The sequence below is a fragment of the Onychomys torridus genome, chromosome 2, assembly GCF_903995425.1.
Source record: "Onychomys torridus chromosome 2, mOncTor1.1, whole genome shotgun sequence".
In the NCBI taxonomy this organism is placed as follows: Eukaryota; Metazoa; Chordata; class Mammalia; order Rodentia; family Cricetidae; genus Onychomys; species Onychomys torridus.
Genome location: NC_050444.1, coordinates 121,741,022 through 121,754,368, shown reverse-complemented (window position 1 = coordinate 121,754,368; position 13,347 = coordinate 121,741,022). Strand labels below are relative to the sequence as shown.

Below are 13,347 nucleotides of genomic sequence, written 5' to 3'. Positions count from 1 at the left end.
AGACAGGGTTTCTCTGTGTAGCTTTGTGCCTTTCCTGGGACTCACTTGGTAGCCCAGGCTGGCCTTGAACTCACAGAGATCCACCTGGCTCTGCCTCCTGAGCGCTGGGATTAAAGGTGTGGGCCACCACCATCCTGTGAGAGGATGTCTTTTGTGGAAGACTCACTCCCACATTTATGCCCAGGGAACTCTTGAAGAGGGAGAAGTGAGAAATATTTAGATAGAGATACCTAGATGACAATGAGAGGAAAGACAGAAACACTGGATCGCCTTGGGAGGAGCTGGGTCAATACCCAACAGCCCAGAACTTTATTCAAAAGGGCTTTTATAACAGTGCTAAGGGGCAAGGCAAAAGACCTCCGCCTTGCTAGATACAACCAAGTGTAGACCCTTCCGAACACCTGGTACCCAGGCGCATGGTCCAATCATGTTCTTATGTAGCCCTGCTGGTAAAGCAAGCTCAGATCTCACTAGGAAACCTCTGTGGGCTCCCACAGTCTTTTATCTATGTAACATGACTGTCTATGTAACTGCATGAAGAAAAGAAGTGAAAGGGAGGGCATGACTGCTTCTAGTGGATGTGGGGCTTGTCTTATGTCAACTTGATACACGAACTAGGGTTATCTTAGAGGAGGGAACCTCAATTGGGAAAAATGCCTCCATAAGATCTGGCTGTAAGGCATTTTCTTAATTAGTGATTAATGGGGGAGGGCCCAGCCCCATCCCAATGTGGTTGGTACCATCCTTGGTCCCGGGTTCTATAAGAAAGCAGGCTGAGCAAGCCAATAAGCAGCACCCTTCCATGGTCTTTGCATCAGTTCCTGCTTCTAGGATCCTGCCATGTTTGAGTTCCTGTCCTGACTTCCTTTGATGATGAACAGTGCTGTGGAAGTGTAAGCCAAATAAACCCTTCCCTCATGGTCATGGCTTTTTTTCTTTTCTTTTTTCCCCACAGCAGTAGAAAAACCAAATTAAGAGGGTGGGAAAAGTTTATTGTAGACAAATATGGGCAATGCGGGCAAAAGCAGAGACAGACATCTTTGGCGGGGGGGGGGGGGGGGGGGGGGAGCTGGTCTAGACTGAACAAGGTCATACTGGGTAGGGCCAGGTGAAGAGAGGGGGAGGGGAGAAAGCAAAGGAGCCTGGACCAGTGTAGCCAAAATGGCTGAGCTACACAGGGGCCAAAGGAGCTGGGGGAAGGGGCAGCCCAGTGTTTGGGCTGCAGAGTTCAGGGTAGGGGCCGGGGTATGCCAGCCAGGACCCTGTCAGGTGGGGATGGAAGGATGCTGGGACAACCTGGCGGCCAGTATCACCTCCCATTCACCCCTAGGCACCCCAGTTAGCCGTTTGTCCTTGGTTTGAGACCTAACAATAACATGACTAGGAACTACAAAATCCGAGTGAGTTATAAAAATAACAGGACGCCATCTGAAGAGGGTACGGACTAGATCGTCCCCAGACAAATAAGCCTTCAGTGGTGGAGCATCCCAGGGGTTAGGGGAGGGCCGTCCCCGCAGCGCCCACCTCTGCCTGCCCCTCCCCGGCAAGTCTCACGGTTCACAGCCCCTCGCCCCCACTTCAGCTTCTCCTTCCGTCTCTGTCGCGCTCAGATTCACTCCTCCCAGCTTCTCTCCCGCGGGCTTTGCTGGGGGCGCCTCGGTTCTGAGCCCCAGGCCCACGTCCACACGCGCCCGGCTCCGCTACCCCACCGCGCCCCGCGCCCCCGGCGTCCCCGTCCCGCCCCCCGGGCCCGCTGCACTGTGGGTAGGCGGCGGCGGCGGTGGCGGTGGTGGCGGCGGCGGTGCTGAAGGCCCGCGGCCGAGGGAGGCCGTGTGCCGAACATGGCTGAGAAGCAGAAGCACGACGGGAGGGTGAAGATCGGACACTACGTGCTGGGGGACACCCTGGGCGTCGGCACCTTCGGCAAAGTGAAGAGTGAGTGCAGGGACGCGGGCGGGGGGCCGGGCGGCAGGTGGAGCGCCCGCGGGCCAGCCGGGGCCCCAGCACCTCGCGCAGCAGCCGGGGCGTGGGGCTAAGGGGCGACCCGCGTTATGGGCCGTGCCTCGGCGGGCGCTGCGAGCCCCCTGTCCCCTCTCTACCCCTGTCTGCAGAACTGGGCGACTGGCCCCGTCCGAAGGGCGCTGGAGCATGGTTGGGAAGGGGGAGCCACCGCGCCGTGGCATCGGGAGAGGGTCTCCCGCTCGTGCCAGGTGCCCTGCGTGGAGCGTCACCTGCGGTCTCAGTTCAACCTGAACGTGGCGCGGTCAGGGTGTGGTCTTCACCTTAAAGGTGAGAGGACGCAAGCCCCAGGGCTTCAGCGACACGCCCAAGGTCACAGAGAATTGGCGGATTCAGGGTCCGAAGTCTAAGACGTCCTCCAATTTTGGCCTTGCTGGGAGGCCCCTGCCTTCCCCAGATTCTGCCCCGTACCAGGCCTTTGATGGTGGAGTTGACTGGGGGGTATGGCTACAGCCAGGAGGTGGTGGTGGGGTTGTCCTTCGGCTGGATGTGTGAAACGCTGAAATGCAGTCGGTGGGCAGCACTTTGGGGACACCCCCGCCCCCAATCTCTCAGGTTGATTGGTGTATGTAAGAAGGAGGCTTCTGGGGTCGGAAAACGTTCCTTGGTGATGGCTTTTTAGGGCCAAAGAGGTCAGAATTGCTTAGGCATGTGTTCTTGAGTTTGTTTTTTGTCTTTTGTTTTTTTTTTTTTTTTTTTTTTTTTTTTTTTTTTTTTTTTTTGGTGAAGGGATTGCAGTTGCGGTTTAGAAAAAAAAAACAAAACAAAACAGGCAGCTTTGGAAATTTCACACTGTACTCACTAGTTAAGTATTAAACTTCTTTGCTTTCTTATTAGTTATTAAGAGTCACATGAAGTTTCATTACCTGTCTTCTTAACAGCTCCTGTTAAAAATACTTGGTTGCAAGTTGAGAATTAAAAGTGAAACATTAGCTTTTTTGTTGTTGAATACATGTTGGGTAAGTAGTCTAGAAATGTTATGCTGAAGTTTATTGAAGACTTGAGGTTAAAAGTCGAGGGGAGAGACTCATTTCTGCAGGGATTAACTCCTGTTCTCTTGGTATGTCTAATACCCATTTGCACAAGGAGAAAACACTTACTGGGCACTCTTAGCACCTGTGAGGCACTGTTCTGGTCCATAGAGTTCTCGGAAAGAACAAAACCAGCTTTCCTGGGGCTCACTTTCTACCAAGACAACCAGAGTACATGTGTGAAGTCAATGCTCCCTACTATTGAGAAATGAGAATAAGGGGAAGGAAGGGCAGTTTTGTGAGGTTGGCAGATTATAATGAAGCGGTCCCACGTGGCTCACCAGGTGGGTATTTTTGTAAAGACCTAAACTATTTGTAAAATCCTTTGAAGTCTTGCTGTGAAGTTGAGATGAAAAAAAGTCGGGATCTTGGAAGAAAAGTGGATAATCAGGAGATGACCCAGAGACTAATGAATGTTGACAACATCTTTGCTGAGAACTGCTTTGTTATGACATTACACAGTCAAGCAAACCGTTGCTTTGCCATTTAGAGTAAGTTATATAACTTAGCCCTATATCCTTTCAAGTTCTGTTGCCTGCTTTTGTTTGCTCAGCCCATTGTCAAACGATAATTTAAATCTATTTAGGTTATATTCTCTCTGCTTCTAAGCACCAGCTTCCTAAAATACAAACAGTAACAGAAGGAACCTTTGATTTATGAGAAAAAGCCTTTTCCTGGCAAACCCTGGTGGAACTGGTTAGAGTTTTTCTGACTTTATTTGATCATCCCTAAAGAGACACTGTGGTGCATAGTTACTTTTAATTGTCAGATTCATGCAAGGTAGAATATTCTAGGAAAGGAATCTTGAATCTTTTTTGTTTGTTTGTTTGTTTGTTTTTGGTTTTCCGAGACAGGGTTTCTCTATGTAGCTTTGGTGCCTGTCCTGGATCTCACTCTGTAGACCAGGCTGGTTTCTAACTCAGAGATCCTCCTGGCTCTGCCTCCCGAGTGCTGGGATTAAAAGCATAAGCCACTGCTACCTGGCTAGGAAAGGAATCTTAATGATCACTTAGATCAGGTTAGCTTGTCAGCATGTCAGTAGGGAATTGTCTTGGTTGTATTAATTGAAGACCCACCCATTCTGGACAGCACCGTTCCCTGAGTCCTGGACTGTAAGGATTGAGCGTGAGCAAGCATGCATGCATTCTCTCTCTGCTCTTGACTGCGATGTTCCTGCCTTGACTTCCCTGGAATGGATGGAGCCTGGGATTTTGAGTTAAAATATCCCCTTTCTCTATTCTCTGCTGTCTCTGACAGGGTGTTTTAATGATAAAAATTAAACTGGGCATGTGGGTTATAATCAGTGCAGCTATATAGTTCAGTTAATTCAAGGGACTGGTGAAACAAAGCATGTGCATTTAAAAACTACATTTTTACTTAGAATTTGACAAGTTCATACTTACATACAATGTGCCTGAATCAAATCCACCCCACACTCTCTCCCCTAAGACTCCTTTCATCCACCACCTCCACTTCTCCATTCCGATTTTATGTCTGCCTTCTTAACCCACTGAATCCACATAGTGCTGCCAGTGTGTGCTGGCCACTGGAACATGGGCAACCTACCAGGGGTCGCATCTGAAGAAACCCAGCTTCCAACCCCCGCCTCACGAGCAGCTGTCAACTGCCAGTAGCTTCTCAGCTAGGAGTGGGTCTTTGTGAGCATCTCCCTATCCAAGGTGTATGTATATATGTATATACATGTGTATATGTATATGTATATACATGTGTGTATATATATATATATATATATATATATATATATATAGTTATTGAGGTATGTTTTACATATTATAAAAGTCACTGCTTGTAAATGTACAATTCGACAGTTTTGGCAATTTTACCAAGTACAACAACCCTCATTGTAGCTTAGCTGTGGAACTTTTCTATTTTGCCCATTTACATTTATCCCAGTCCCACCCCATAACCTTGGATACCACTAATCTATGCCTAATATGTATAAAAAAGTGTCTTTTCTGGAAACTTAGAATTAGGATCATTGAGTATGGAGTCTCTTATATCTAGTTTTTGAGCAGTGTTTTTGAGGTTCATTCCTAGCCTAACATGTCACTGATTCGATCCTTTTTATTGAGTGCTCTTTCATTGTATGTATATCCCTGCCCCAGTATATTCAGTAGCTGCTGGACATTGTCTTACATTAAAGGCTATTACAAGTAGTGCCTCCATGAATATTCATGTGCAAATCTGTGTGTGAATATGTGTTGTTTCCCTGAGAAAATACTTTAAGGAAGGAAGATAAAGTTCAGCCAGGTTTAAGAGGTTTCAGTCCATGGTTGCTTGATTCCATTTGTCCTGGGTCGTACTGAGGCAGGAACACCATGGCTGGAAGAATATGAAGCAAAGAAGCTTACCTCATGAAAGACTGGCCCACCTCCTACGTTCTGCTATCCACTCAGTAAGGCCCTCATGATATGAACAGAGCAGGGATTAGTCTGTTGTTGAAGGCAGAACCCTCGTGGACCATTCCCCTTCAGTACTGCCACCAACTAGAGACTTTTGGGGAAGAATTCATATCCAAACCTTATGGGGATACATATCTTTTTTCTTTTTATCTTGGATAGGTACTTAGAATTGCTGGTTCCTATCATAGTTTCATTTTTAACTTTTTGAGAAACTGACAAACTGTTTTCCAAAATGGTTGTACTATTTTATATCCCCACCAACATTTTCTCCATTTCCTTATCAATGCCTGTTATTGTTTGTCTGACTTGTTACAGTTATTCCATTGGGTGATCTCATTGAGGTTTTAACTTTGCATTTTACTAGTGACAAATGATATTGACCATCCTGTCATTTATTCTTCTATCATCCACATATTTTCTTAAGTGAAATGTACATATTACTTGTTTTGTTTTTTAGTGAGTTTTTTTGTTTCTGGTTTTGTAGACAAGGTCTCACTATGCAGATATGGCTGTCCTGGAACTTGCTGTGTAGACCAGGCTGGCCTCAGATGCCCAGAACTCCTAGAGATCTGCCTGTCTCTGCCTCCTGAGTACTGGGATTAAAGGTGTGCACCCTCCCCCATACCTAGCTATTTCCTCCATTTTTGGTTGGGGTGTACTATACATGGCTTGAATAGGATTTATCCTGTATAATAACTGACATGGAATTTGATTCCAACACTGCATTGAAAGGTGGTGGGCCCCTTATAATGTAATTAGGTCTTTAAGAGGAATCGGTGCCTTTCTTTGGTAGGTTAAGTAATAGTGGGATAGAGTATGGTTATAAAGCAACTGTGCCCTTTGTGGTTTGTGGCTTTCCCATGCACTTGCTTGTCCTGCTTTTCTGCTATGAGATCACACACTATGAGGTTGTTCCCAGAAGCTGAGTAGATGCTGGCACCATGCTCGTAGACTTTCCAACCTCTGTCACCACTAGCCAAAATAAACTGCCTTGCTTACTAAATTACCTTCTCTCAAATATGCTGTGTACCAGTAGAAGACAGGCTAAGACAAGTTGCTCATCAACTTTTAAGCTGAGTTAAAAGGATTTAAAAAAAACCAAAAACAACTTTGCTGCAAGTCTCTTGCTGAATATGTATTGCAAATAAAATTCTCTGTGCTTTGTAGGACTCTCTCCCTCCCTCCTTGTCTTTCATTTGATAGGAACTTATGTATCTCAGACTGGCATCAAACTCAATAAGTTGCCAAGCCTGGCTTAGAGTTTCTGATCCTCTTTTCTCTACTTCCCAAATGATAGGATTAACGGCATGTACCAGCATGCCCCATTTATGAGGTTCTCAGGCATGCTATGCAAGTATCAACTGAGCTACGTCTTCGGTCTAAGTTTTCATTTTCTTAGTTGATTCTTTAGAAATATAAAAATTCTGAAGTTTTGAGTTCAAATTTGTCATTAAAAAAAAGAAAAGGGTCATATCTCTTTGTGTTCAAGACCAGCCTGGTCGACATAGTGAGTTCCAGGGGAAAAAATGGGGAGGGGGGTGGACAGTGTCAAATATTTGATACCATAGTTGAAAAAATCTTTGCCTAGGAGGTCTGGAAGATTTGTGGCTTATTTTTTCTTATGAATATTTTATCTGGCTTTTACATGGAACTCTGTCATACGTTTTGAGTTCATTCCTAAGTATGGGATGAGATGAAGCTGAAGGTTGACCTCTACCATGTGGTGGTTGTCCACTTGTCTCAGCATGTTTTGTTGAAAGCTCTTACAGTTTTAATTGTTCTAGATTTAGATTTTATAAAGTTAATTTCTACTATAAAATCTTAATAGTGGATTGTTTAATTTTATGTGGCAATAAAGATGTGGAACAGTGGCGTGAGGAGCATTTTATGTACTTTCCTCTTAACCGTTGGATGCTATTTAAATTTAATTTCAATTGTTGATATATAAATTTATTGATCAAAGTTAAGCTTAATAAGCAAAAATATAAGTAGTATAGCCTTCATATAATAGTAGCACAACTTCAAATTACTTTTAAAAGCAAAGCATATAAAGTCTTGTTTGCTAATGAGTAATAGTAATTAAAAACTTATTTAAAGTGAACTAAATTGAATTTTCTCCTTCATTGGGCTATAGTATTGCTGTTTCTAGACAGTGTCCTGGAAACAGATTATATGGGTTGACAAAGCTGAAAAAGTAGTATGTTTTTAATCTCTTAAGAATTTCCTCTAAATTGCTGGTTTAAAGCTACACCCATTCTGGGTAGGAGAGAACTAGGGTTTGCAGCTCTTGTAGGACCTGCTCTGTTCCTCCCTGTCTAAAGCTGATAGAACTAGAACAAATCTTTTGCATATGATTTACAAAGTAGTTGAAGGAGATTAATATTTATAATGCCAGTTATTCATTTAAAAGGAGGCCCTTGCTTTCAAGGTGAAGACCGCTAGGTGTGGCTTATGAGAGAACTGTTCTTTGCATTGTGCCTGGCAGTTATATCAATCTCTTTGTAGTCAGCAAAGTGTCACCGAGAACATTAATGTTTCTGCTTTTCAAGTAGTTGTCCATGAGACCTGGCTTTTGAGAAATTAAGGAAATATTTCACTAGTTCCCTATTAATTAATTAATTAATTAATTAATTAATTTTTGGTTTTTCGAGACAGGTTTTCTCTGTATAGCTTTGCGCCTTTCCTGAAACTCGCTTTGGAGACCAGGCTGGTCTCAAACTCAAAGAGATCCGCCTGCCTCTGCCTCCCGAGTACTGGGATTAAAGGCGTGCGCCACCACCGCCGGGCCCCATTTATTTTTGAGATAAAAAAATTTCAGAATGTAAATAACAAGTTCTGAATGGTCACTTGGAAGATTACAAGTTATACCTATGTTTTTCTTGAAAGTTATTTTTTATTTCTGCCAGTCCAAAGGCCCCGAAGAGTTTGATCTCTGTCCTTGTCTTTCTGTTTGTTCTAAAGGAACATATACAACTTATAAGGACCTTGACAAAATGGTTGTTAAACTGATTTGGAAAAGAACTTGATTTGGAATTGATTATATTTAATTGCTGACCTTGGTTTAATAGAAATCAATTACTTGAGAATAGAGTGGAAATGTAGACCTGTCAGATGTAAGAAAAGGCGCATAGGCCTCCATCCCAGCACTTGGGCTAAGATGGGAGGATCATCGGTGCCAGTCCAGCTGTGGCTACACAGTCATGCCTGCCTCAAAGATAACGCAGAAGGCAAAACTAAAACAGCAAAGAAGAATACATTTGTAACTTTCAGTGATGAAAGTCACAATCTTAAGGTTTTTAAAACTGTATTCTAATTACTACACTATATACATTGAGTTTATTGTTCTCCAGAGTAGTCTTCTTTACAAGTGGTAGATACATGCTGGACATCAGTGTACAGATATTGTCTACAGAGACATGGCGTTGGAGTGGTATGACCTAGTGCGGAACTTGGCCTGTCATAAGTCAGGTGTGGCATATGCCGAACTCATATGTCCTTACACAGTTGTGAGACGTACATAGAAATATGTAGTTCAAAAGGTCCTCTCATACACAATTACCTAAACTGTGAACATTACCTGTGATCTGGCTCTGATGAGAGGAATTTATGAATTAATATGTTCAGAAATTCCTAATTGTATAGACACTGCTCACTTTTCACCCTCTTGCACTCAGACTCCAAAGGCAAGTGTGAAGGCATATTGTGTACCTCTTATGTAGATAGCTGTGTTTCAAATTCCCAGAAGAGATCAGACCTCAGTTCCATGGGCTGTGTCATGTTCTTGTGATGACACAGCACTGTTTTTCATTTCATTTTTGTTGCTCACATTGCTTCTATAAAAACAGGCCAAAATGTTCACGAATTTCATGGTTCATGCCAGCTTTGGTAATGCTCTGTAATAGTAATGCCACCTCAGACATCCTGTGGCTCCTTAATGATAGGGAAAATATTTTTGCAGAAAAATTAATTTTTGTTTGTTTGTTTTTCAAGACAGGGTTTCTCTGTGTAGCTTTGCGCTTTTCCTGGAACTCGCTCTATAGACCAGGCTGGCCTTGAACTCACAGAGGTCCGCCTGCCCCTGCCTCCCAAGTGCTGGGATTCAAGGCGTGCGCCACCACTGCCTGGCAAAAAATTAATTTTTGAAGTCAAGTAGGTAATTTAATTTGATCTCACAGATCTAATCTCAAATTCTTTATGAGGTAATTGGTAAGTGGGTATCGATGTTGAATGTTCTGTAACAATGAGAGCAAATCTTAGCGTATTTAGATCCAAATATGAGAGAAAGTTTGTAAATCAGGTTTTTACTTTTCTATTTAAGCAAGTAAGATGAATATGTAAAGCAGTGTTTATTTTGATATGTGGTAAACCACCTTATTTTTAGCATGATGCTAGTGAGGAAGGAATTTCAGGCAGCTTTACCTCTGCTAATAATAGAAACTTTCCTCCCATCTTCAAGGGAGCAGTCTCCGCTTAAGCCGAGACTTGTTTGACGGTGCTCGCCTCGGATGGATTTTTGTTCGTTTCTTTACGTGGTGCCTTTGCTTTTGAAGTATGAAACGTTCTTCAATGAATCATTCTTAGATTTTTAAAAACAGCCTTTTGTGTAATTAAAAACACTAACAAGATTTGCATCTCTTAATCCAAATGTTAATGTGGTTAGTTATTAAAATACTTTGTTCTTTGCATTTTTGTTTTATATATTATTAAAACCCAGTGAACAGTATGTTTTCATTCATTACTGCTGTTTTCTTTCTAAATTGTAAATAGCTATAAACCAATTAAATATGGTTGCTGTAGTGGAAAATAGTGAAATTAAATGTATAGAATATACCTCAATTCTTTGTTTCTAAATTTTTACTTTATTTGTACAATTCTATTAGTATGCATTATTTTTGTTTTCCCTTTTTACTATGTTTGAGTTGGTGCTATGTGGGATTCCAGAACTAATTTCAGTCCTCCTGATGTAATTAATGCAATAATGCTACCTGTATGTAGTATGTATTTGCTGTGCTTAATTATATTGAATTTCAAGCACAAATAATATCATTGTTATTAATGTGACTACAGACACTACTGCAAACAGCTGACTTACTAATTTAAATGAAATGAGAATGTTAACAGAATTTGCTTAATGACTTCTTGTTTCCTATTTAATGTCTTAAGTTACTGTGACATGATGAGCCCAGCTTATTTCAGATTCATACCAGGCCCTCTCTTTATAGTCTGCTTCATTGCTCTGCGAATCTTTAGGGAATCTCACAGCTATATTGCATACTATCAGTTGATTTCAGCAAGAAAATTGTTTTTCATAGTAGCTTTGTGATTAAGATGAAATGTGCTATGGATGGTTTATTGCTGCCGAATAACTGTTCTCAAAGAAGTTAGATATGATCATGAAGGGGATGCTCTGTCTACACTTGAATTGTCTTAAAGATTTATTTTTATTTTAATTATGTGTATGTGTCTGTGTCTGGGTGTGTGTTAGTGAAGGTGCCTGCAGAGGCCAAAAGTGTTGGAGCCTCCTGCAGCTGGACTTACAGGCAGTTGTGACTTGCCCAACACAGGTGCTGGGAATTGAACTTAGGTCCTCTGGAAGACCAGTAGATGCTCTTAACCACAGATTTTGACACGGACTCAGATCCAATAAGAGTTGCTGTTTGGTATGGCAAAAACCTAGATGAAGTAACTAGTAGACAAACCATAGAATCAGAATTTAGCTGAATAGACTGTTTGGATTGCTATAGAAAACCAGAAAAGTGAAATTCGATAGGGACAAGTGTCAAGTCTAGCTCTTAGGTTAAAACCCAAACCAAAACACAGGTGGCGCATGAAGAATGGAACCACTGATAGTAGTTCCAAAGACTTAGTTTTAGGTGACCACAAGCTTAAGAACTGCATATTATGAGTGATTAAATGATACAATTGTTGCTAGGTGGAGAATAGATGTGCAGAGACAGTTTTAGTTGGTGGTTGTAGAAGTAGTTTTGTTTTATTATACTTTAAGTCAAATTTGGAATGATAGGTTCAGTTCTTGGTGTTACAGCTTGGAAAAAATATAGCCAATTGTGATTCATTCTGACAGTAGGTCTTACCTTTAGGAGAACTCCACAAGTGTGCTATACGACCTCTTAGAGGAAATGGGGTGTTTTTCACACTGTGAGAAAAGAGGTGTGACTGTGCTTTAAGCTGCTAAAGTGCCATCATTGGAAAAAGTCACCATAACCGTGACGCCCTGGAGACTGGTGCAAGGAAGTGCATTATGGGGCGGAACTGGTTTTGTTTCCGGGCACCCATAGCATGCTTCCGCGAGATCTGTTACTGACCCATTTACTCAGGCGTAGATGGTTGTCCAGCAGGGTTGTTACTATGGACTGCCTAGCTCACGTGGAAGGGAGGCATAGCTACCCTGTGATGATGTTCTTGTCAACTTTATCATTCTGTTACTGTGCATATATTTCCCCTAGTGTTATTGAGATCCATCTGGCTATAACTTGTATGAAATCAACTTTCTAGTTAAGATCAACTAGAAAAACTGGAGGAGAAACCCCAAATAACTCCACAACCATCTGCTTGAAAGCAGCCAAAACTATTCAAGGAAACCTGAGAAGAAAAATCCACTGGGGTGAGCCTGATGTTTTGAGAGGTTTGCTAATTTGTGAGGATGATAAATGTGAGACATCAAGCAGAGAGTGGTAGCCCAAAGAGAGAAGGCTCAAGCAGTTCCAATTCTGAGGAGAACATAAAGTCAAGGTTTTCAGAGCCAGTCCTTGGTAAGCATGGGAGTTTATGGTTGTAATACTTGGAAGATTAAAAATTCAGTTTATGGTCAGCTTAATCCCAGACTGACTAAGAATGTCTACTTCTGTCTCTCAAAGGAAAAGAAAATCAAGTAGGGTCTCTACAGATGTTCATACACAACATTCATCATTCTAGGAGAGGTCTGTTGTGGGGGACTGTGGGAGTCCTGCCCCAACCTACTCCCACCTTTAGAAAAGTTCTTAGGTGGAGGAGAGAAGAATGAGGAAATATCAGATAGAGAGACCTAGCCGATGAGAAGAAAGACAGAAACACAGGATAACTTCTGGAGGGCCTGGGTCAATATCCACCAGCCTCATCCTTTATTATAAAGGGCTTTTTTCTAATATGGCAAGGGAGAGGCAAAAGACCTCCCCTTTGCAAGATCAAAGCACACCATACAGCCAAGTGTAGACTCTTCCAAACACTTGGTAAACATGCCTGTGGTCAAATTATCTCCTTATCCAGCCCTGCTAGGTAAAGCAAGCTCAGATTCTCTGACCCTGAGTAATTTCTCACTAGGAAGCCTCTGTGGGCTCCCAAAGTCTGTGAAAACAGGAAAAGACATGAAAGTGATTCAGATTTTAAAGTTATAAGACATGAACTTTAACTTATATGTTCAAGATTTTTTTTTTTCCAGTCTTTCTCGGCAAGAGTAGTACATGGTCTTGCTGCTGAGGCATCTCTTCATTCCTGTGGTTTCCCTTCTTTAAATTTTTTGAATGTATACTAAGATAGATGTGATTATTCAGTTTGTCTACCAAACATTTAAAGTTATCATTTATTATTATTATTATTATTATTATTATTATTATTATTATTTGTGTGTGTGTGTGTGTGTGTGTGTGTGTGTGTGTGTGTGTGTGTGTGTCTGCCTATGTGCCATGGTGGGAGTCTGGAGGTCACAGGACAACTCTTGAGAGTCAGTTGTACCTTGCTACCTTATGAGATGTGGGGAATTTTGAATTCAGGCCATTAGGCCTATGTACAAGAGTCTATATTCTTGAGCCATCTTGCCAGCCCCTAAACATCATTTTTATGAAAATGACCTGTAATTGGTTAATTGACTTTGGGCTGGA

The 13,347-nt window shown here is 42.3% G+C and overlaps 1 protein-coding gene across 1 annotated transcript in view; it reads left to right on the top strand.

Annotated features, from left to right (window-relative positions):
• Window positions 1-1,759: 1,759 nt before the first annotated feature.
• The window catches only part of Prkaa2 (protein kinase AMP-activated catalytic subunit alpha 2), a 57,641-nt gene continuing 46,053 nt past the window's right edge, over window positions 1,760-13,347 (top strand). The window contains exon 1 of the mRNA XM_036178181.1: window positions 1,760-1,935. Within this exon, the coding sequence (XP_036034074.1) occupies window positions 1,842-1,935 (94 nt within the window). The 5' untranslated portion in view covers window positions 1,760-1,841. The remainder of the gene's footprint in view (window positions 1,936-13,347) is intronic.